Source organism: Saccoglossus kowalevskii, chromosome 22, assembly GCF_978046115.1.
Source record: "Saccoglossus kowalevskii chromosome 22, keSacKowa6.1, whole genome shotgun sequence".
NCBI lineage: Eukaryota > Metazoa > Hemichordata > Enteropneusta > Harrimaniidae > Saccoglossus > Saccoglossus kowalevskii.
The window spans coordinates 2,536,472-2,563,879 of NC_140662.1; the positions used below are offsets into that span (position 1 = coordinate 2,536,472).

Consider the following 27,408-nt stretch of genomic DNA (forward strand, 5'->3'; position numbering starts at 1 on the left):
GACTGCAAAGACTCCCAACCATTGTGTGTTTTGTACTAGGGAATCAAAAAACTGTGATTTTTTTCCAATTTAGTAATAATTAAATTATGATGTACCTGTATCAGAAATATTTGCTATTTATTGTTTTCTCTTCGCAGTTATCACATTCAATACTACTACAAAAATCAAGAGAGCTAGCTCCCAGAATGTTTTGAATATTTTTCATTGTCAATTGAGACAGTACCAAGAGACACTGACTACTCAAATGTGAGTTCAGTTTTTGTTGATTTGCAGTTTCTTTGAGGATGAAGAATCAACCTATGGGTGGGCAAAGGTCCTACACAATTCAACATGATCGTTTTTTTTATAAGCTAGAATACATGTACATACAATACATACTTTTTTTCTTCAATGGCCAAAATATAGGCCAGTATTTTTAAACTGGTGATTTATATACTGCTAAGAATAATTACAATTGTTTTAATCGTGGAGTAAATCAACACATTGTGATTTGTGGAGTATGTATGTGATCAAACAGGTTGACCTATATGTACAGTTATATGTACCTACCTCAAATTCAGGTAGTGATGCACTTTTTTGTAACTGTAGTAACGCTCTTTTTTCTTTGATGTTTTTTTCTAGTAATACTGTGTTTGGTCTTTCTAGACTTGGCCTGGGTGGTTTACCAATTACAAAATTTACACTGGATTCATTAGTAGTCATCTCTTGTAAGTAAAACCTGAAATAATTAGTGAGAATTACATATAATATGATGCACATTTGGAATAAAACATTGTGATAAATTTTTCTCCCCTATTTATTATGCTGAATGCAAGTGATCTTAATATAGAGTAGCATTTGAACTTCATGAATCTGGTTTTAGTCATGCAACCACCTGTCCACTCATCAATTAAAGATTTCACATACATTTATCAAGGGTACCATAGAGAGAGCATTCAAGCATGTGAACACAAACATAAAGCAAAATGAACAGAGCATCAAAAAAAATCTGTGCACACCACAATCTCCCTGATGAGGGTGGACACCATTTGTTCACACGCCTGATCAGGTGACGATGAAAGTTAATTCTTCAATCTTCCCATTGCTGAGTGGCCATGCTAACCACACATCAGGTCAGCTGACCCCTGGAGTCAATTCCATAATCTCCCAAATGCTGAGTTGCCATGCTAACTACACATCAGGTCAGTTGACCACTGGAGTCAAAACCAAATCTCCCAAATGCTAAGTGGCCATGTTAACCACACATTAGGTCAGCTGACCACTGGAGTCAATTCCACAATTTCCCAAATGCTGAGTGGCCATGCTAACCACACATTAGGTCAGCTGACCACTGGAGTCAATTCCACAATCTCCCAAATGCTGAGTGGCCATGCTAACCACACATTAGGTCAGCTGACCACTGGAGTCAGTTTCACAATCTCCCAAATGCTGAGAGGCCATGCTAACCACACATCAGGTCAGCTGACCCTTGGAGTCAATTCCACAATCTTCCAAATGCTGGTTGATGATGGACGGCAGAGCATATAAATTGTATACATGTAGGATTCATAAAAATTTCATGGTTTCTAATTTTCTCAAATATATATCGCAAACTGACACAAGCAAGATGATGATGATGCAGAAAACTATAAAAGTGAAAGAATGAAACTAATTATTGTGGATTAGACTCATTTCAACCATTTCCAAAAACAAACTATGATATCAGATGATGACCCATTAGGCTATTTTCCTTATTGTGTTCAAGACTAATAATCATGAAGATCACGTTCACTATTAAAATATACCATTCTTTATGCATACATGTACTGGTAACCAAATACAAAGCTTTATTATTTTAACAAAAATCCCAGCAAATTAATGGTGATTGACACATTTTTTTATTATTTTGTTTAAGTTAATCTACTTTTAATTTACTCCACATGTTAGTGGCAATCATACATGCATTTACAGCATTAGAAAGCAAATAAATATTGTGTTACAGTAAGAATACTTGCATCAACATAGATGTTCTAATTTTATCCCAGTTATACATGTAGCAATTTTATGATTGTACATGTAACATAAAACATTGCAATATAATTCATAGTATATATGTGAATAAGACCAATCTTGTGCACTATACAGCAACATATATAGGAAGCCATAGTTCACTGAAATCAATTTTTAATATTCTCTTAATTGACTAAACAAATACAGCTACTCACAAAATTTTATGAAGACATATTTTTACTATGAATAAAAACAATTACTATTTTGCACTTAACTGTGCAAATTGATTACGGCATTTGCATACAAAACTCATACATGCTAAGAAGAGACAAAATTCAATACATATTGTGTTTTCTGATCCATTTGTTTCCTTTCCATGACATTAATCAATATATCACAGGCTTTCACAACCCATTATCAATAAATGGCTCTTGAATACATCTGTGTCTCATCTTTTCAACCATCACTGATTCATAACATTGACCTTTAGCAAGCTAATGAGGCATCAGATATATTGCACATGTAAATATACAAATGTATGGTTACCCCTATATATTTTTATCAACATTTTGTGTGATTTATGATGAGAGAGAATTAGAGAATTGAAGATTCATGAAATGAACAAATCTGAGAGAGGTCTACCTGAGGTACCTATATGTACAATGTATATGTACAGTATCAAAGCAATCAGACTTGCAGTTTTCAACAAGAAGTCAAAAAATATCTCCAAAATGACAAAAATATTCATCAAAATTAGAGAAATAAAGACACCATCATGAAATAAACAAATCTAAGAGAAGTCTACCCAAGGTGAGGTACATACATGTATACACAAGGTATCAAAGCAATCAGGCTTGTAGTTTTCAAGAAGAAATCAAAAAAGTAAAAGGTTGATGTGGACGATATACACTGACAGACAATCACTCATACGATAAGCTCCGATAGCGGAGATAAAAATGTAGTATAGAAAAAGAACTGACATAGATGCACATATTAAAATTGCTTTGTACTTTCTTTTATATCCATGTATGTACATGTATAGTGGTGATGCACAATTTTAGAAATTACACATACATGTATTAATATCAAATGTGTGTGATATTATAGCAGACTACTTTCAAAGTTTACATGATAGGTTTGCTGCTACTGTAAACATGGTGGTAATATTTTAAAATGTAAAAAATGTGGAGTATAACATAACAAAAACGATTGGTATATTTACAATGTTGTATCGTTCTACATTGTATGCATAAATTTGTTTATATTAAGGATTTTTTACAGTCTGTCCCCAGCTGCATATGCCAGCAGTCAAAACAGACATGCAGTACAACAGTTGGTGATGATGTTAGTACATAGATCTGTGATAAATTCGAAATATTTACTTGATGTTCTAATAAATTTATAGTCACTGGACAACAGTAACACCACTTGTTTGAAATAACTACATACATGTATAATAAGTAATTAAATTACATAGTCTCTGCAAGTTGAAAAGTTTAAGTACATGTCAAAGATATGAATCTAGAAGTTGAACTACAATCATTAAAAAACAAAATAGCCACCTCTCAGCCATTTCAAATCGGATCTATAAAACAAAATGACAGGCATCAAGGTTTTACAAAGTTCAATGTGCATACCAAGAAAAATCTGTCTATACAAACATGTACATGACTAAGATACAGATCCAGAATTGCCTTTTTTTGATGAATTAACATTAAAATGGCTGCCATTCAGCCATATTAAATCTTATCATCAAATGAATACATGTGCAAATGTATGGCATGATGTATATTTACCGTATTTATCTGGGTAAGAGCCCAGGGTCCTGAACATGGAAAATTGCCAAAAAATAGGGGTGGGCGTTTGTCAGGATATCCCCGGCAAAAAGGAACGAAAATTCGCGAAAATCGACAGCACGCAGATCAAATTGCGACAGGGAATAGAACGGTAAATAAAAACACGCAAGAGAAATAAATGAACAATATGCAACATTAGAAGTAAAACAAAAATAATGTATTGCTTATAATGTGACAAATAAACCAGAAATAATAATCAAAGAAAGCTTAGAAAGAACTCCCATGTGCTGAGAGTATTGGAGACACATTAAAAATTAATTTGAAATTACTTAGCTGAAAACTAATTATGCAAATCAGAAAATTAACATGAACAGATTTGATTGTAAAACTAATGAGGTCTGCACAATGTAACAAAAACTCTATGTACCAAGTTTAATTGAAATGTGATTAGAACCAAAAAATTATGAATTATTATGCTAATTAGGGAAATAATATGAACAGAGTTTTACCCCAAACTAATTAGGTTTGTACATTGTCCTAGAGCATCTTTGTACTAAGTTTCATTAAAATGGAAATTAGTACTTTAGATATCAGTGTGAAAGCTTAAAATTGGTTAATTATGCAAATTGGGTAATTAATATGTACAGATTTTAACCCACAATTATCCAGGTCTGTCTATTGTCCAACAGCATCCATGTATAAACATTCATTGATATGTGATGATTAGTACCTGAGATATCAGGGTGAAAGTTGGAAATTGGTTAATTATGCAAATTAGGTGATTAGTATGCACAAATATTTACCAAAAACTAATTGGGTCTCTTCATAATTCTAGATTCATTGAAATGTGATGATTAGTACTTTAGATATCAGTAGAAAAGCTGAAAATTAATTATGCAAATTAGGTAATTAATATGCACAATTATTTACCCTGAAACTAATCACACGACAGGTCTCTGCATAGTCCTAAAGGATCTATGTACCAAGTTTCATTGAAATGCGATGATTAGTACTTGAGATACCCGTGGAAAAGCTGAAAATTAACTAATTATGCAAATTAGGTGATTAATATGCACAAATATTTATCCGAAACAATCAATCTCTGCATAGTCCTTGAGTATGTAAGTACCAAGTTTCATTGAAATGTAATGCTCACTAATTGTATCAAAAGCTGAAAATTAATTAATTATGCAAATTAGCTAATTATATGTACTGATATTACCATAAAAACTATCAGGTCTGTGCAGTGTCATATGACATCTATGTACCAAGTTTCATAAAAATCCAATGAGTGATTGTTTAGATATCAGTGGAACAGTCATGGAACCACTAAAAAATAGCTAATTATCATGCAAATTAGGTAATTAATATGCACAGATTTTTACCAAAAACTAATCAAATCTGCGCATATGTTCAGAGCATCTATGTACCAAGTTTCATCAAAATCCAATGAGTGGTTCTTTAGATATCAGTGGAACAGTCATAGAACAGCTAAAAATTAGCTAATTATCATGCAAATTAGGTAATTAATGAGCATAGATTTTTACCAAAACCTAATCAAATCTGCGCATTGGCCCAGAGCATCTACATGTATACACCAAGTTTCATCAAAAACCGATGTATGGTTCTTGAGATAGCAGTGGAACAGTCGGACACACATACACACATACATACACAGACACAGACACACTAACTGCAAAGACTCCCATTTTGTGCTTCGCACATGGGAGTCAAAAATCGACAATGAAGAATCATTCAAATTTAGGATTTCCCTAAAATGTCATGGGTTAAACTGCGTAAAATTATTTCCAGTTTTGACAAATAACGGATCAACAGTCATACACGAACAATAATAATTTACGAATTTACACAGTGAAAATTACGAAAGTTCATAGTTGTTCGAAAAAAATTCTCAGATCTCTATTTTGTAGTACGTTCATGGTCATCTTCGTCAAAACCCTCAAAGTCCAAGTCACTGTCGCCGTCGAACAAGATCCATACAGCTTTGTCTTAAGTTAGTCGATGTCGTCAGACACAATTTTGACTGCGCACTTTTAATCCATGGATTTCGTTTTCATGTCTAATAACAATAAAGAGACAAGAAAAATGGGCTCGCGGCAAACGACTCTGGTGCAATGGCGTACGATGATTTTGTTTACAGTTTGTCAATCATCTTTGACCTTTAAGCATCTGCTTCTGATTGGCTAAGAATGACATCATTACTAGTGTTTCATCATAGAGGTCAACATTGCTTTTTTATCAGACTGTATGCTCATCAATCGTGGTGAAAGTTATCATTCAAAAAGTTCTGGCTATTGGAATGTCTCGCTATATGGATATTGCGATGGGCTTGAAATAGGAAGAATTTTTTCCAACAACAGAAGAATAATTTTCATGACAGAAATGCAATACTTAGCTGTAATGAAAGAAGGTAACAAAATTGGAAGTCTTTGACGCGACATTGCAAAATTGCTGGCCCCAGTTATGGATTTGCAAGCTGCTACCAAATATTTTATAAAGCCAAAACAACAAGATTTATACCACTCTCCCGGATACAGGTTGCTACAATATTGCAACATTGGTTTCATTGTCGACGACGCTAAAGCCGAACGAGTGAGACACTTGCCTCGCGGATCTCCATACACTGTGATATTTGCTTGAATCGTTTCTATAATTAAACAAGGCCACGACATATTTCAATCAAAGAAAGCTTAGAAAGAACTCCCATATGCTGAGAGTATTGGAGACACATTAAATATAATTTGAAATTACTTAGCTGAAAACTAATTATGCAAATCAGAAAATTAACATGAACAGATTTGATTGTAAAACTAATGAGGTCTGCGCAATGTAACAAAAACTCTATGTACAAAGTTTAATTGAAATGTGATTAGAACCAAAAAATTATGAATTATTATGCTAATTAGGGAAATAATATGAACAGAGTTTTACCCCAAACTAATTAGGTTTGTACATTGTCCTAGAGCATCTTTGTACTAAGTTTCATTAAAATGGAAATTAGTACTTTAGATATCAGTGTGAAAGCTTAAAATTGGTTAATTATGCAAATTGGGTAATTAATATGTACAGATTTTAACCCACAATTATCCAGGTCTGTCTATTGTCCTACAGCATCCATGTACAAACATTCATTGATATGTGATGATTAGTACCCGAGATATCAGTGTGAAAGTTGTAAATTGGTTAATTATGCAAATTAGGTGATTAATATGCACACATATTTACCAAAAACTAATTGGGTCTCTGCATAATTCTAGATTCATTGAAATGTGATGATTAGTACTTTAGATATCAGTAGAAAAGCAGAAAATTAATTATGCAAATTAGGTAATTAATATGCACAATTATTTACCCTGAAACTAATCAGGTCTCTGCATAGTCCTAAAGGATCTATGTACCAAGTTTCATTGAAATGCGATGATTAGTACTTGAGATACCCGTGGAAAAGCTGAAAATTAACTAATTATGCAAATTAGGTGATTAATATGCACAAATATTTATCCGAAACAATCAATCTCTGCATAGTCCTTGAGTATGTAAGTACCAAGTTTCATTGAAATGTAATGCTCACTACTTATATCAAAAGCTGAAAATTAATTAATTATGCAAATTAGGTAATTATATGTACTGATATTACCATAAAAACTACCAGGTCTGTGCAGTGTCATATGACATCTATGTACCAAGTTTCATTGAAATGTGATGATTAGTACTTGAGATATCAGTGAAAAAACCGAAAATTGACTAATCATCATGCAAATTAGGTAATTAGTATCCACGGATTATTACCCAAAACTAATCAAAACCTAGCATTAGTTCAGAGCATCTATGAACCAAGTTTCATCAAAATCCAATGAGTGGTTCTTTAGATATAAGTGGAACAGTCATAGAACAGCTAAAAATTAGCTAATTATCATGCAAATTAGGTAATTAACGAGCATGGATTTTTAACAAAACGTAATCAAATCTGCGCATTGGCCCAGAGCATCTATGCACCAAGTTTCATCAAAAACCGATGTATGGTTCTTGAGATAGCAGTGGAACAGTCGGACACACATACACACATACACACACACACACACACACCTACTTGTATTGCAATATGTTCCGAGGACTTCATTGGATTAACTTTTAATATAGTTGAATTAACTTTTAATATAGTTGCGATATGAACTCGATTAAAACGCGTTCCTATATAGGGTTGCGTTTTAATTGGAGTTTAATTAAACTCAATTACAATGCAATACAATGGAGAATTGCATTTTAATTAAGTTTAATTAAACAAGAGTTGAATATCCGGTGACTGAACATAGAAATGTTTGCGAAGCTTAGGTTTAGTATCGGGGTAAGGTATGGTACAATTATATTAATATTAATATAACGTGAACCATACCTTCCCCCGATACTAAACCTAAGCTACATGTACGCAAAACGTATTAATAATCGAATTAACTATTAATATAAATTATGTTTTCCGAGGACTATGAAAAAGGTCCTCGGAAGGTGTGTATGTCCTCGGAAGTAGGTATATATCTGTATTTTTGTCCTCGCAACATATAGCAATCCAAACACACACACACACACACATACAGACACACTAACTGCAAAGACTCCCATTTTGTGCTTCGCACATGGGAGTCAAAAAGAGAACTACTGTTTCTGCTTTAATATACATTTTGGTTGACTCGCTGTTATGTTTCGGATAAAAAATCTTGAAAAAATAAATGTAAACTGCGTAAACAGTGGTGAACGCGCTGCGCTGCCTTATTTATGTCACGGCTATTTTGCGTTCACTCTTCGTTTTACGCAATTGATATTTATTTTTCAAAATTTTTTATCAGAATCACAACAGACTGCAAGGAAGTCAACTGTTAATACAACGAACAAAAACAGGTTTTAGTTATTTTATTTTATTACAGGCATAGAAAAAAAACCCTGGGCTTATGCTAGGATATGACCTCAATTCCTTTATTTTATCACAAGTGGGGGGTGAGCGTTTGGCCGGGCATGGGCTCTTAGCCGGATAAATACGGTATATATAAAGTTGGACTATGTCAGAGATATGGCTTCTGAACTGCATTCATGCATGAAGTTTGAATGTGATTGGTCCATGCATGTATGAGATATAGATGGAACACATACCCATGTGCACACACAAACACATTTAAGTCAATCCATTTGACCAAGTCAATTATAATATGTACATGTATTATGCAAATTCCATGTGATCACTACAATCACAAATCTGAATGTTCCTTTATTAAATAATTCTTCCATCCTTAACAATTTGGTAATGTACACGATTTGTTTTTCCACTGAGATGACTGTTGAGATGTACAATGTATCTCAATTTCATACGTTTTACATATAATTAATAAATCATTCAGGTGCAGATTGTCTTTATATGAACAACTACACAACTCCAGCCGTGCAACAGTAGTTTGCTTTACAGATTTTATGGTCATTTTAAATGCAAAGACAGGAAATTAGCTATATATAATGCAAATAGTCTATATTTTTGTTCTAATTAGAAAATTGTATTCATGTGACAAAGTTCAATATGGTATTCCTTAAGGTAGCGAGAAGGTTTTGTGACGTTTTTAAATAAAACATTCTCTGTCTGTTGTCTCGTTCAGAACAGTAATTTAGGTTATATATATCAAAAGACTAAGTATAGAGGTGCAAGTTCGCACAAACTGGACAGACATTGTTTACATAATTATCACGTGACATCAAAAATGGCGAACCTTGTAAAAATGACTAAGTACGCGATTGCGAGAGCACACTGCGGAATTTCCTGGTGAAATTTAAGTTATGCATTGTCCGTAATCAAGTCCATTGAAATGCGTCTCCGATAATCAAAAGACCTATTATTCCGATTTCTATGCAGGTTTGTTTTTTTGTCCCCAAATTATTTCATACTTGGCACCTTTAACAGACTATTATTCTGTGACAAAGCATTTTCTTTAAAAACCCAGACATATTTCGCACCATCACTATCTTTTGAACGATAACTGCGAGTTTGAATGTCCTAGTCCGAACGCACTTGATTTGGCGGCGGTCCCAATGAGTCGTTCTCGATCAAAACTTCAACTCGAGAAAAACACGAAAAACAGTTTTGGTTAATAAAACACTGTAGATTTGCTGCATTATTATAAATATACACTAAAAATGGCCAAACATATTAACCACTGATATCACAGAACTCATAAAGAGTGTCAGATAATGAATAATTTCAAGCTCGAGCGCGAAAAATGAAGAAAACTGCTGGCATTTGAGTCCGTACTCCAGGAACGTTCGGGTTTTCCATTGTTATGCAAACGAACAACGAGGGATAATCCTCTGACAAACATTACTGTCCCACTGTACACGCTGACAGTTTACAAACAAGCTAATCCTTCAAGTGTCTCAGATAAGACATCTAATAAAACGGTTTTCATGGTGAAACAAAATGGCCGATGTTTGAAAAAAAATTGCTGTGTCAGAGTGCGACACTGAGTGGCAGATTTTTCTTTGCCTCGTCTGTCAACGCTTTCTTTCTTTTCTTCGCCATTGCGTTAGAAAAAAAATGTATTAGTAAAATAGAATATTGACTTGGAAAATAAAACGATTTAAAAGAAAGTTGTGCAAAGTTACAGTACTCTTTTCGCACAACCTCCCGCCCGCTTCCGCTTTCCAATCACCTTTTTCTCTCGCTTTTGCGACCGCTTGTTGAATTCGACCGGACAATTTCCGCTTTTTTTTCGACCGCGCAAACCCCGAAATATCACCGCCCACCTGCTCGCTCGCGCGCATTTAAAATTCGGACTAACAGAATAATTTCCGAGGTTCACATTGTCTTATAATTGTCTTTCTGGTTTTTATAGATGTTGAACAGCTGACAAAAGTTCAAATACTTTTTGTTTTAACTATATATAATTATATGCACGCAACCTGACCCTTTGACCTCGATTTGGCTTGGACTGAATATTTTATTTTAAACGATATTCTGACCTGAAATACAGAATGTATTTTAACACAAGTACGACAGGGTTGTCTGGGGTTTCTTTCCTGATTGTTGAGTCTTCGCAATGTGTTTTGTATAATTATTGTTGTTTTCCCCCGATGCTGAAGGACCGTAAAGCTAAATGGCAGTTACATGCATGGGCTGAGTGAATGAAAATATTTCTAAGCCTAAAATAAAACCTAATATTACACCTCTTTGTGTATTTGTTAATTTTACATATGTTTGTCATGACAGTATGTTTGTAAATATCAAAAAAAAACTCATCTTTCGTTCATAATTTTGATTGTTTGTTTGGAATGTCGATCCCTGTTGGTTTCTCCATACTGAGTTTAGGAAGGGCGTCGATCAACACCGTGACAATCAGCCGAGAGAAGACAAACATTGACCGTAATTCATGGAGATCATGTCCGTAATTTGTGGGCTGAAACCCCAAATAATTAATCAAGTATTATTATTTTAATATATATTTTATTTTACATCGCAAAACTAAACCATGCCCAAAACAGAGCTAGAGTTGTTCGCGGTGAAACAACCGCATTGAAGACGATGCAACTTCAGCTAGCCATTTCTTACCTTGAAATAAAAAAAATAAAAATTCGAAGAGCATCGGGGAAAATATTAATAATCATCCTTATCAATTGCTTGCTTTATTTTATTCGAATCCATGAAATTCACGATTTTTTTTACATTTGTTGGCAACTTCCGCGCTAAAAATGATTGAAAATGTGGGTGTGGTTATTTTGCAAAGTCCTGTTGATAATACGGACAAATATGGTTCTGTGACCCAGTTCGTGCTCCGATCAGGTGACTCTCAGCCAATCAATGATGTTGTAACAAAGCATATTTGACGCTAATTGAAGGGTCGTCGTACAATCCAATCACCGGCGTCGATTCACATAGTTGTTTGTGCTGTGACAGGCTTCAAAATTATTCGCTGAAAAACATATATTTTGACAAACTGATGGAATTTGACCTTAGTTCAAAAAGAAAATACTAGGCTAAGATACATTAGAGCTCACGCGAATCAGTTTTCTCTGCAAGTTGTGAAATAAAGTAAACCAGAGTAGCGTCGATGATTTTCAGCCCTGAAGGACTTTGAATTGTTCATCGACTGGCCACCAAATAGTTATGGCTATAACTAAATTTGACACGTTTTTCATTTAAGCCCAATAAATTATTCATACATGTCAAGCTCTGTTCGATTTTTTCAGGGCATGTGGCCGTTTTTAGTCGAAAATATTTTTTGTGGGAACACTTTTGCGGTACGTATACGGTATAGATCGAGCTCATTCAATGATTGTGACTTAATTTTAAAAATTGAATGTCAAATTTTACCAGACGTGGACCGATGTGGATTCGATATCATTATTTTTGGAATTTATCACTAATATTTCCTCGTTTCTCTGCTCTGTCAAAAGGAGTTACCTAGGCTTTTTTCACGTAACTGTCTCATTAAAATAAAAATAAAAATATTACATCTAGAACAAGCACCCAAAACACGTAACAAGAAGTCCCAGTTCAGTTGCTTTCACGATACAAGTGTAATACAGCTATTAGATTTGAAGTGTCGCTCAGAATGTAATAATAGTTAATACTAGTTGTACAATGTATGTTCACACTTTACTATCAAAACCACCATTTCGACAACCCATGTGCCAGTTTCCAGTGTTTGGGCGAGCGGTCAATGTTTTCAATGAGCGAGCGAGCGAAAAAAAAAACGCGATTAAAATGCGGTCGGTTTCCGGTCGGACAAGACCGCGTGGTCGGAAATTAAGCGATAAGCGGTCGATGTAAAAGCGGAAGGTTGGGCGAAATGAGTACTGTATGACCATGTTTCTCCGACGAAGTCTCGACTGACAATAATGCTGACAATGGACGTTAGATAAACACGCATTGTTTGCAACTGGAAGCTTATCACCCGTTATATCAGAATCGTCAACAACAGAGTATACAGATAAGATGTTATCATTTAATTCCTTCCAAAGATAAACACTATGCAAATATCCACGAAACGGCAGTTGTAGTCTTTTCTGCTAGTGTTTTAAAACACTAATTTGAGCAACGTTATTTCGCAATTTCGATCTTTTGTAAACCCGGGGTGATGTATCAAGGTCTAAAGTAACCGTTTTATCAATTTTTGAAAAATCAAGAAAAAAGTGAAAATTTCCCTTCTCGCTACCTTAACACACATTAACCCTTTGAGTGCCATTATCAACTTTTGGCACCATCTACAAAATGATTTTGTATAAACAGCTCCTCTCCACATGAAATACAAAAACAAAACTGGTAAACCTTTTAATCAAAAACTAAAAACAAAATCTGAAACTGTTTGTACATGTGTACAGTATGACCCAAAATGATGAAAGTGATGAAAATATTTGCACTGAATTTTGGACGGTAAAAATCCCTGGCATTCAAATTTTAAGCTCAAAACAAATTCTCTGTGCACCTCCATGTTGAATTTCCATCCGGGAAATATCCCATAAATTATTCCATATTTGAAACTGGTATTTCCTGAAAGGATGTGATGACCCTGATCAATACTGTAACCTATTTTAAGATACAACCACTGATAATAATACCAACAAGCAACCTGTCAGCTGAGATAGCTCCGCTGTTAGCAATGCACATTTCAATTGAAGAACTGAACAAGAATTCGAAAATATCATATTTTTACCAAAAATTACAAAAATATTTATCAAAATTAGAGTATCAAAGATATCATCCCGAAATGAACAAATCTGAGAGTGGTCCACATGTAGTACATTTGTACCTATATATATATATAATATCAAAGCAATCAGACTTGCTGTTTTCAACAAGAAGTCGAAAATATAACTTTTCACCAAAAATTAAAGAAATATTCATCAAAATTAGAAAATTGAAGATATCATCATGAAATGAACAAATCTGAGAGAGGTCTACCAGTAGTACCTATACATGTGTATGTATAATATCAAAGCAATCAGACTTGCAGTTTTTAAGAAGAAGTTGAAAATATCACTTTTTACCAAATATTCATCAAAATTGGAAAATTGAAGATATCGTTACGAAATGAACAAATCAGACAGAGGTCCACATGTAGTACCTATATATGTAATATCAAAAGCAATCGGACTTGCAGTTTTTAACAAGAAGTCGAAAATATCACTTTTTACCAAAAATGAAAAAAATATTCACCAAAATTAGAGAATTGAAGATATCATGAAATGAACAAATCTGAGAAAGGTCCACATGAAGCATCTATATATGCAATATCAAAGCAATTGGGCTTGCGGTTTTTAACAAGAACTCCGCTCAACTAAGTCGACAGCGGAGCTAAAAACACTACATATTGTTGTCAAGATGAACTTTCATACCTGCCATAATACAATAATATTTACAGTGAGCATGAAAACTATTTCATGCTCAAATTATTTCTATGACACATGCCTAGAATATTGAAGCATTGAATAACGGCTGGTACCACTGCTACATTGAATAATGGAAAACAAATGTGCACAAGTAAGCAGCAGTGTCCAGTTTTATAATGCTATAGATTGTCCTACCAGCTGCTACATAGACATACAAACTGTACTAATAATCAGTGAGATGTAATTTGAAAATCCATGCACTCACTAATTTTCTATTCAATGCATTGAACACTCAACACCACAAGTAATCACACTGGGAGAGCTTTGTGGATGTACATACTCAACATCATCATAGATCTCACTGGGAAACCTGCATAGATGCACAACAAATGAAGAACATTTTCAAAATTAACAAACAGATTAAAGCAAAGTAATGTACTATGGACTCGATATAAATTCAGTATTTCAGTAGACCTTATTTGCAAATTTCTGCCCCGATCTTGTTGAGAGGGTGAGAGCCAGGCATCTCATTTTTCCCCCTTAAATAGCAAATTCTTTGCTGCCATCACGTCCACTCTCATTTGCAAAGAATGTATATTCACTTATTTACCAATTATTATTAAAGCTATTAGAGATTTCAACAGATCCAAGGTTACAACTCCTATACACAAGGTATTCCTGGTGTACCATCATATGTGGATAGACTTCCAGGTTACGACTCCTTTCCACATACACAAGGTATTCCTGGATAACAATAAGTGGACAGAAATCCAGGTTACAACTCATTTCCACATATACAGGTATTCCTGGTGTACCATCATATGTGGACAGAAATCCAGGTCACAACTACATTTGTACTTTCCGCATACACAAGGTAATTATGGTGTACCATCATACATGTATGTGGACAGAAATCCAGGTTACGACTCCTTTCCACATACACAAGGTATTCCCGGTGTACCAACATATGTGAACAGAAATCCAGGTTATGACTCCTTTCCACATACACAAGGCATTCCCGGTGTACCATCATATGTGGACAAAAATCCAGGTTACGACTCCTTTCCTCATACACAGGTATTCCTGGTTTACCATCATATGTGGACAAAAATCCAGGTTACAACTACTTTCCACATACACAGGTATTCCTGGTGTACCATCATATGTGGACAAAAATCCAGGTTATGACTCCTTTCCACATACACAGGTATTCCTGGTGTACCATCATATGTGGACAGAAATCCAGGTTACGACTCCTTTCCTCATACACAGGTATTCCTGGTTTACCATCATATGTGGACAGAAATCCAGGTTACGACTCCTTTCCTCATACACAGGTATTCCTGGTTTACCATCATATGTGGACAGAAATCCAGGTTACGACTCCTTTCCTCATACACAGGTATTCCTGGTTTACCATCATATGTGGACAGAAATCCAGGTTATGACTCCTTTCCTCATACACAGGTATTCCTGGTGTACCATCATATGTGGACAAAAATCCAGGTTATGACTCCTTTCCACATACACAGGTATTCCTGGTGTACCATCATATGTGGACAGAAATCCAGGTTACGACTCCTTTCCTCATACACAGGTATTCCTGGTTTACCATCATATGTGGACAGAAATCCAGGTTACGACTCCTTTCCTCATACACAGGTATTCCTGGTGTACCATCATATGTGGACAGAAATCCAGGTTATGACTCCTTTCCACATACACAGGTATTCCTGGTGTACCATCATATGTGGACAGAAATCCAGGTTACGACTCCTTTCCTCATACACAGGTATTCCTGGTTTACCATCATATGTGGACAGAAATCCAGGTTACGACTCCTTTCCTCATACACAGGTATTCCTGGTGTACCATCATATGTGAACAGAAATCCAGGTTACGACTCCTTTCCTCATACACAGGTATTCCTGGTGTACTATCATATGTGGACAGAAATCCAGGTTACGACTCCTTTCCTCATACACAGGTATTCCTGGTTTACCATCATATGTGGACAGAAATCCAGGTTACGACTCCTTTCCTCATACACAGGTATTCCTGGTGTACCATCATATGTGGACAGAAATCCAGGTTATGACTCCTTTCCACATACACAGGTATTCCTGGTGTACCATCATATGTGGACAGAAATCCAGGTTATGACTCCTTTCCACATACACAGGTATTCCTGGTTTACCATCATATGTGGACAGAAATCCAGGTTACGACTCCTTTCCACATACACAGGTATTCCTGGTGTACCATCATATGTGGACAAAAATCCAGGTTACGACTCCTTTCCACATACATAAGGTATTCCTTGTGTACCATCATATGTGGACAAAAATCCAGGTTATGACTCCTTTCCACATACACAGGTATTCCTGGTGTACCATCATATGTGGACAAAAATCCAGGTTACGACTCCTTTCCACATACATAAGGTATTCCTGGTGTACCATCATATGTGGACAAAAATCCCGGTTACAACTACTTTCCTCATACACAAGGTATTCCTGGATAACCATGATATGTGGACAGAAATCCAGGTTACAACTCCTTTCCACATACACAAGGTATTCCTGGTGTACCATCATATGTGGACAGAAATCCAGATTATGACTCCTTTCCACATACACAAGGTATTCCCGGTGTACCATCATATGTGGACAAAAATGCAGGTTACGACTCCTTTCCACATACATAAGGTATTCCTGGTGTACCATCATATGTGGACAGAAATCCAGGTTACGACTTCTTTCAACATACACAAGGTATTCCTGGCTTACCATCATACATGTATGTAGACAGAAATCCAATTTCCTATACACAAGACATTTCTTGTTTACTATCATATATGGAAACAAGCAGCCTCTCGGCTGAGATAGCTCCGCTGTTAGCAAGGCACATTTCAATTAAAGAACTAAAGATATCATTAGAAAATGAACAATATGTATAGTATGTATAGCAATCGGACTTGCTGTTTTCAACAAGAATTCAAAAATATCACTTTTTACCAAAAATTACATAAATATTCATCAAAATTAGATAATTGAAAATATCACCACAAAATGAACAAATCTGAGAGAGGTCCACATGTAGTACCTATATATGTAATATCAAAGCAATCAGACTTGCGGTTTTTAACAAGAAGTCAAAAATATCACTTTTTACCAAAAATTACAAAAATATTCACCAAAATTAGAGAATTTAAGATATCATCACGAAATGAACAAATCTGAGAAAGGTCCACATGAAGCATCTATATATGCAATATCAAAGCAATTGGGCTTGCGGTTTTTAACAAGAAGTCAAAAATATTACTTTTTACAAAAACTAATTAATACAATGCTAAAAACAAAAAAATAGGGAACCTAAAAACTGTTATTTAAGCACAAATTTATCGTATTTTGTCACAACTCCCTTTTTGGGAGGCTACTTACCAGTAGATGTATTGAATGTTATGTCAATTCTGTACAATTGGTTGAAAGGAAATACTTAGGAAATTGTCACTAAAAATAGCTAAATGTATTGCTAACATTTAAATATTCTATTTTGATGTGATCAACATGTAAGTAGAAGCCAACAGAGATTTGTCTGATGAATTGACAAGTCATTGTCATTGACATACATGTAGTTCTTGTTTGTCTTATTGGTGCAAGTTATCACATGTCTATCAAGGCAGATTCATAATATCGAGGGACATGTATGAGTTGCTGTACTATTTAAACAACAGATCTTGAAAAGTAATTACATTATGAACATCTGGGTCTTAGTAATGTAAGTATCTTCATTATCACACATGCATATATACCCTACATGTTGTAACTGTAATTAATCTGATCAAACCTGACTTGGTTGAATTGATACATTTTAGTCACACCAAAATTGAGTTTGATTTAAATTTTATAGTGAATGAGACTACATGACAGGGCTGTGTCACTGTGTGGCCATCTCTCTATCAAATGGCAATTTTAATGCGCTATCCTAGCGTCAAACTAGCTAGGTCGAACACAAGCACCTGCAGACCAAAACCAAAGTCGCATTCGTTAGTGAATGAATCTCGGCCAGTGGAATTGGCCTTTCCATTCAGTCTATTGCTCACTCACCCAGGGTAGGGATCGACCCTTTTGATGTTCAGCCTAAGGTAGGATTTGAACTTGGGTCTACCGATCATGATTCTGATGTGACAACCACTATGCTACCAGTGACCACAATAGTTTACAACAGAGACGAAAATGACAACATACATTATTACTAAATATACATTTTCCTCGCTCTTTAATATGGCATGAGTAGGCATTCAGATATACTTAATGGATACTGAGGTATCATTCCAACATTATACTGACCAATAGTTTTACACAGGGAATGAAATAGAATTTTTTAGTTGTTTCACAATGTTGGTTGAACTTAGTGAATATAATGAGAAAATGTCGTTTCTACATGCACAGCGTGCACATTATATTTTGAGTTTACTTGCACTAGCTAATAATCTATGTGCATAGTGCAGTGTGCACCAGGGTATTTCAATCCCTGTTAGAGCAGCTCATCTCAAAACAATGACATACATGTACATGTACATGTACAACATGTTGGTGTTGCCAGCTGTATTACATATTCAGTCAGAAAATGTACTTTCAAAACCTAATTATACATGTTTTTGATTAAATAGACTGAGAAAAGTGTCAATCATCATTTCTTATCATTCGAGAGAAAATCTTTGTCAAAATTATATAGAACAGAATCCTGTGTAAAAATCACCACACATTGTCAGACTAGCGGCGTTATTCAAACGTTCAATCTTAGAAAGGTGAATATCACAGAGGGAATGAAGAGTATCATCAAGAACGAGGTCATATTAGATATTCGAGTTCAATGGAAAATAAGACACAATAGAGTGACAAGCACAATTTGTCTGTTCAGCTGAAGCAACATTGGGGCCATGTAGAAGCTTTAAGTAAATTAATCCTTACCTTCAACTCTATAGAAGCCATCCACAGATTGACATCTAAAGTCAGCTGTCTCTGAAATACTAATCAAAAGAAATAATACATTAATTGAGACACTGTATATGATTGATATAAAAATACTTACCACAGTCTCCAAGGACTTCAAAGTGTAAAATAATAAGAAAGCAGGGATGAAGATTAAATAAACCACTAATACGCAATTCCATATTTGGAAACAATACATAAACAAGTCTTTTGTTTTTGATAAAGCTTGAAGTAAATATTTCAATGACATTATTAACTGCCATTAAGGTAGAAGCTTACTCATAAATGAAAATGAACTGAATTTATCCATTTTGAAATAAATTGTCAGTCAATTTTTGTGAAAAAATGTGTGAGATGAGATCATGATCATAATTTTTTGAGAAAATGATGGCTGTATTTTTGTGTGAACAACAGCAATTTTTACTAATACAGCACTTCCATCACAATAGTGGATATATTATGCCATAGATGTATTGTAAATTTGTGAAACAGTGAAAGCAAATCTTGATCCTGAATTATTTAAAAAGTGTTAAAAAAATCATAAATAATGATGTTGCTTTAAAATTCTACTAAAAAATGATAATTTTTGAAAACTATTTGGCCAATATTTTGAAAATGCAAAACCTGCAAAAGAATGATTATAAACAATAAACGAATAAATATTGAATATGTAATGTTATTGTAACAAATTTGACCAGTTACGTCTGAGAAACAGTTGTTATATTAGGATTTAACAATTTTTGTTTGTGGCAAAATGGTGAAGTTTCTAATAGAGCAACTGTAATATACATATACATGTATATATATATTGGTTTACAATATCATTCCAAATGCCTTTCATTCTAATTTCATTGGCAACGGAAATCAATATCAGTAGCATTCCAGCACTAGACAAACTTGTGTGGATATGTGGTTATAACACATACTAGTACATACCGGCACTACATCAAGACGTTCAACTAATCCAGGACAAATTAGTATCAGTCAAGTGTGAAATATTAATTATCTTTGTCAATGCTTAAAAATATGTCCATTATTCAGGGTTAGACACTTTCTATTCTGCATAACTATATTTCAAAAGATGACAAGGTGATGACACTTATTATTTGTTGTCATGGTAACGTATGATTATATTAATCAAAAGAATATGATGTTGCTGAGTAGAAATAATTTGAAGCTGATTTTCTCCTTGTGAATGACTATTCAATTTATATGTCACAAGGCAATCATAATCTCTAAGCATTTTATGGGCAATTGTACAACACTCATCTACAATAACAAGTCCCATAAACTAGGTCAAGATTTTACGATAACCATTGCAAATTTTTTTTTTTTGGTCTGATATTTACTGAGTTACAGTAGCTATCAAATTAACCTTTGTAATGCTATTTTTATCTGTCAATCAACATTGAATTCTAGGAAGGTGGTTATATCACAGTCGATGAAATCCTCAACCACCTACCCCCAAGGAATATCAGAGAGTTATCATAGACCATGGGCTTTTCAATGGTGCAACCCCCATCCCCAGGAAATAATAGAGAGTTATCATAGACCATGGACTCTCCAATGGTGCAACCCCCTACCCCCAATAAATATAAGAGAGTTATCATAAATCATGGACTCTCCAATGGTGCAACCCCCATCCCCAGGGAATATCAGAGAGTTATCATAGACCATGAACTCTCCAATGGTGCAACCCCCTACCCTCATAAAATAATAGAGAGTTATCATAGACCATGGACTCTTCAATGGTGCAACCCCCACCCCCAAGAAATATAAGAGAGTTATCATAGATCATGACCTCTCCAATGGTGCAACCCCCTACCCCCAAGAAATATAAGAGAGTTATCATAGATCATGGACTCTCCAATGGTGCAACCCCCTACCCTCATAAAATAATAGAGAGTTATCATAGACCATGGACTCTTCAATGGTGCAACCCCCACCCCCAAGAAATATAAGAGAGTTATCATAGATCATGACCTCTCCAATGGTGCAACCCCCTACCCCCAATAAATATAAGAGAGTTATCATAAATCATGGACTCTCCAATGGTGCAACCCCCATCCCCAGGGAATATCAGAGAGTTATCATAGACCATGAACTCTCCAATGGTGCAACCCCCTACCCTCATAAAATAATAGAGAGTTATCATAGACCATGGACTCTTCAATGGTGCAACCCCCACCCCCAAGAAATATAAGAGAGTTATCATAGATCATGACCTCTCCAATGGTGCAACCCCCTACCCCCAAGAAATATAAGAGAGTTATCATAGACCATGGACTCTTCAATGGTGCAACCCCCACCCCCAAGAAATATAAGAGAGTTATCATAGATCATGGACTCTTCAATGGTGCAACCCCCATCCCCAAGAAATATAAGAGAGTTATCATAGATCATGGACTCTCCAATGGTGCAACCCCCACCCCCAAGAAATATAAGAGAGTTATCATAGATCATGAACTCTCCAATGGTGCAACCCCCTACCCTCATAAAATAATAGAGAGTTATCATAGACCATGGACTCTTCAATGGTGCAACCCCCACCCCCAAGAAATATAAGAGAGTTATCATAGATCATGGACTCTCCAATGGTGCAACCCCCTACCCTCATAAAATATCAGAGAGTTATCATAGACCATGGACTTTTCAATGGTGCAACTCCCATCCCCAGGGAATAATAGAGAGTTATCATAGACCAACCCCCACCCCCAAGAAATATAAGAGAGTTATCATAGATCATGGACTCTCCAATGGTGCAACCCCCATCCCCAGGGAATATCAGAGAGTTATCATAAACTAAGAACTCTTCAATGGTGCAACTCCCATCCCCAGGGAATATAAGAGTTATCATAGACCATGGACTCTCTGATGGTGCAACCCCCTACCCTCATAAAATATAAGAGCGTTATCATAGACCAACCCCCTACCCCCAAGAAATATAAGAGAGTTATCATAGATCATGAACTCTCCAATGGTGCAACCCCCTACCCCCAAGAAATATCAGAGAGTTATCATAGATCATGGACTCTCCAATGGTGCAACCCCCTACCCTCATAAAATATCAGAGAGTTATCATAGATCATGGACTCTTCAATGGTGCAACCCCCATCCCCAGGGAATATCAGAGAGTTATCATAGACTAAGAACTCTTCAATGGTGCAACCCCCATCCCCAGGGAATATAAGAGAGTTATCATAGACCATGGACTCTCCAATGGTGCAACCCCTTACACTCATAAAATATAAGAGAGTTATCATAGACCATGGACTTTTCAATGGTGCAACTCCCATCCCCAGGGAATAATAGAGAGTTATCATAGACCAACCCCCCACCCCCAAGAAATATAAGAGAGTTATCATAGATCATGGACTCTTCAATGGTGCAACCCCCATCCCCAGGGAATATCAGAGAGTTATCATAGACTAAGAACTCTTCAATGGTGCAACTCCCATCCCCAGGGAATATAAGAGAGTTATCATAGATCAAGGACTCTTCAATGGGGCAACCCCTATCCCCAGGGAATATCAGAGAGTTATCATAGACCATGGACTCTCCAATGGTGCAACCCCCTACCCCCAAGAAATATAAGAGAGTTATCATAGATCATGGACTCTCCAATGGTGCAACCCCCATCCCCAGGGAATATCAGAGAGTTATCATAGACTAAGAACTCTTCAATGGTGCAACTCCCATCCCCAGGGAATATAAGAGAGTTATCATAGATCAAGGACTCTTCAATGGTGCAACCCCCATCCCCAGGGAATATCAGAGAGTTATCATAGACTAAGAACTCTTCAATGGTGCAACTCCCATCCCCAGGGAATATCAGAGAGTTATCATAGACCAAGGACTCTTCAATGGTGCAACCCCCATCCCCAGGGAATATCAGAGTTATCATAGACCATGGACTCTCCAATGGTGCAACCCCCTACCCTCATAAAATATAAGAGAGTTATTATAGATCATGGACTCTTCAATGGTGCAACCCCTATCCCCAGGGAATATCAGAGAGTTATCATAGACCAACCCCCACCCCCAAGAAATATAAGAGAGTTATCATAGACCATGGACTCTTCAATGGTGCAACCCCCTACACTCATAAAATATAAGAGAGTTATTATAGATCATGGACTCTTCAATGGTGCAACCCCTATCCCCAGGGAATATCAGAGAGTTATCATAGACCAACCCCCACCCCCAAGAAATATAAGAGAGTTATCATAGATCATGGACTCTCCAATGGTGCAACCCCCTACACTCATAAAATATAAGAGAGTTATTATAGATCATGGACTCTTCAATGGTGCAACCCCTATCCCCAGGGAATATCAGAGAGTTATCATAGACCAACCCCCACCCCCAAGAAATATAAGAGAGTTATCATAGATCATGGACTCTCCAATGGTGCAACCCCCATCCCCAGGGAATATCAGAGAGTTATCATAGACCATGAACTCTTCAATGGTGCAACTCCCATCCCCAGGGAATAATAGAGAGTTATCATAGACCAACCCCCTACCCCCAAGAAATATCAGAGAGTTATCATAGACCAAGAACTCTTCAATGGTGCAACCCCCATCCCCAGGGAATAATAGAGAGTTATCATAGACCAACCCCCTACCCCCAAGAAATATCAGAGAGTTATCATAGACCATGGACTCTCCAATGGTGCAACCCCCTACCCCCAAGAAATATCAGAGAGTTATCATAGATCATGGACTCTCCAATGGTGCAACCCCCTACCCTCATAAAATATCAGAGAGTTATCATAGATCATGGACTCTTCAATGGTGCAACCCCCATCCCCAGGGAATATCAGAGAGTTATCATAGACTAAGAACTCTTCAATGGTGCAACTCCCATCCCCAGGGAATATAAGAGAGTTATCATAGACCATGGACTCTCCAATGGTGCAACCCCCTACCCTCATAAAATATAAAAGAGTTATCATAAACCAAGCACTCTTCAATGGTGCAAGAGTTATCATAAACCATGCACTCAACAGTACAATAAGAAATAGCATGCATTTGAGTGGTCTAGGCATATCTAAAATACACATACATGTACATGTACGTACCTACACATAGATATATGGGTAACCTCACATGTATCATGCAAGTCCTCCATCATAGACAATCAATTACCTATTTTGACAAGTCTCATCATTCAACTGAATGTCAGAGGTACAATACCAAATATCGCAACTACTAAAATTTGATGGCATCTCAGCATTGATTCAATTATTTAATTAACATATTCACCAACTTTAATAATCACAAACAATGCATTTGTTCAATTTAAAGTAAGAAAAAAAAATATTCCATGCTACAGAATAATAATTAATTAATTATTTTGAATAAAGTGTTCACCAACAATTACAGCCACATTGATAGATATTTGTTAGTCTGTAAATTAGGAACTCATGCAAAAAAAATAATTGCCTTCAGCTTTAGAAATAAAGCTGTTGAATATATTGTTACTGGAGTGAAAAGATGTGCTGCTTTGCATCTAAATTACTACCCATATAGCATATGTATTACTGACACCAATAACCCTATAATATCACATTTATTAAATAAAGGATCATAGAACTAAGATGCTATTTATCCCACATGTCCATTTTATAAAATTTCAAAGCTATAATAACATCGTAATCATCAAAATGATGACAGAGATAAAATTTCCAAAGTACGCAATATTTGTACCTGGAATAGTATTACAGCTGTGTGTTGTTGTTTTACTTTCATGCATGTACATGTCTAACCATATTTAATACAAAGACATTCATTTCAAGTCTCACTCAACGCTGTCAGATATACATCATGTCTGTCATTCAGTTAATATAGAAATCTAAACTTATGATTATTGTTTATAAGATAAATCTGTACTACCAATTTAATCCATTAGAAGCGCATCTCCAATAAGAGCATACATAAGCAAAAATTGCATTTATTATATGCTGCATTAAAATACAACTTATTTTGACCATAAACACACTTCAGTCATTGGTGATAATAGAGCAAATACAGTATTATAAATATAATAAAAACAATAATTCATAAAAAATATTTATTTTTTTTTAACATCGACCCACTCATATCTAAGATACCAGTGTGGCTGAACAGACACACCCCTGAAGTCAACCCATAATTCCCTGTTTTAAGACAATAAAATAGGTAGATTATAAGGCCCCTTATATTTGCATATAGGGAGTGTAACTGTTGACATACTACAGTCATTGCACTCTATGCCCACTCAGTAAACAGAGCATACAGGTTAATACAAATACTTTAGGACTCTAATTACCAGCCAGCAACCATTTCATACACAAATCAAAATATATGTAACATGTATTTGTATCAAACTACTGTGAATCGCTTGGTTTTTACAACTAGAAATTTTCACAACAAAATTCTGGGAAGACAAAATTTTGTGAAAGTCACCAACAACCTGTAACGTAGCCCCCCCAGAGAAATTTTCATTGCTACAAAGTTTGGGATTTTGATGGATTCACAAAATTAGCGAAAATTCGTGTCTCTCAAAATTAAAGCAATTTACAGCATTTGGCTATGCATCTAAGTTTTTTTTTTTTTGAAGGTATTTTAACCTTTTGTTGAATATTTTTGCTTTTTTGCACGTTTTTCAATTCGATCAGATTACAATTTTGATTACAGTATGCGACATTCCTCTGAAGTTTACATAATCTGTCTGTTTTAATACAACAAAATTTGAAAATGAGAACGACTGGGGATATAATAATGTCAGTGCACTTTGACTACCTAAGGCTACTACTAACAATACAACCGTGAAATGAAATCAATATTGGTCAGAAAAGAATGATCACCAACATCAGAATGGATCAACTACTGGTATTTAATTAACATATAAATGGCAATGTATTTACAAATTATGCAGCCTAGTACTGTATCTAATTCAACTGAAACAAGATATGCCTAGATATTTACCAAGATACATTGTATGCATTTCCAATAGAATTTTTTTAAATAGCTGAGCTTCATAAAAAGATTTATTTGTTATTTTTTTAAAGGCACTATATATTTTTAACGACGGTGCATAACATTTACAGGTACCGGTAGTTTTATTCAACAAATTGTTGTTGTCATAGTAATGTGAAAATAACAAAACATTCAAACAATATAATAATTGGTCAAAATCAATTGCAGGTATCATAAATCCTGTCAGAATTTCACAATTTTGTTATCGGTTTTTTACGTTTTCTTCTTCTTGAAAGTGTCAACAGACGATGTAACTACATGACACGTATACCGGCATATTTTAGTAATTTTATCTTGTGTAAATACAGCCTAAACCAAATTACTGGACTGGATACGGTCTACAATATAAATCTTGTTATCAGCGGAAACACTGAAAGCGGCGGGAAATTTCAACATTACAGTACATGCACAGCAAGTATCAGCTATGATTTCGAAAGACCTCAGCTGGTGTCTCCAACAATGTTGATCGCTGACCCAAGCAACCAAGGACATTTTTGTTTTTAAACGCGTAGATCCAGGTCAGGCTACGGAATTGAATTAATACTCGGCGATGATCGATGAGATGAACAACCGGCAACACATTTGATTTTGGATTGAATTGAATTGAATTGAATTGAACATGGCTCACACCCGACCATCTCTGCTCTTTCACTTTGATCGTCGGTCACGGTGCACTTAAAAGTTGTAGCTGACTGTTTGGGACAGTCAGTGTCATTCATAAGTACTTTTCAGAAATAAAAACTGACACAATACTTACCATGTAACTGCAGAAATGCACAGAGAACGGCGATTAGGTTGCACTACTCGCATAAACCAGACTTGGCATGTGCTAGCATAAATCACTATTTTGATCAAATATATCCTATGACATGAAATAGTAGCAGTAGAGTGATACACTTTTTCCGACTACGCATGCTCAGCCAAGGGCTCTCGTAAATCTCGCGTGACTAGGCATTCTCGTATTTAGACGTGTAAGTTCTGACACTGTCACTCAACACAAGGGAAGACAGTTATGTTTGTCCAGAAATTACACCAATCTTACATAAAGTATGCGTATAAATATTGTTCTACCTATGCAGCTTGATATGGATATGTCCATGTAGTTTGAACGGTTAGGCTGTTTTTACTCTGATTTGAAAAACTCCATATCTCCGGAAATTGTTGGATGTAGACTATATTGGACAGTTTTTTGTATAGCGTTTAATAGACATGGTTGTTGGAGCA

At 35.6% G+C, this 27,408-nt stretch overlaps 1 protein-coding gene across 1 annotated transcript in view; it reads right to left on the minus strand.

The window, feature by feature from the left end:
• The window catches only part of LOC100373482 (oxysterol-binding protein-related protein 3-like), a 99,151-nt gene extending 72,027 nt beyond the window's left edge, over positions 1 to 27,124 (minus strand). Inside the window, exons 1-2 of the mRNA XM_085495614.1 lie at positions 26,942 to 27,124; positions 550 to 718 (exon numbers count right to left, since the gene is read on the minus strand). Of these exons, the coding sequence (XP_085351740.1) occupies positions 550 to 718; positions 26,942 to 26,994 (222 nt within the window). The 5' untranslated portion in view covers positions 26,995 to 27,124. The remainder of the gene's footprint in view (positions 1 to 549; positions 719 to 26,941) is intronic.
• Between the last annotated feature and the right edge of the window lie 284 nt (positions 27,125 to 27,408).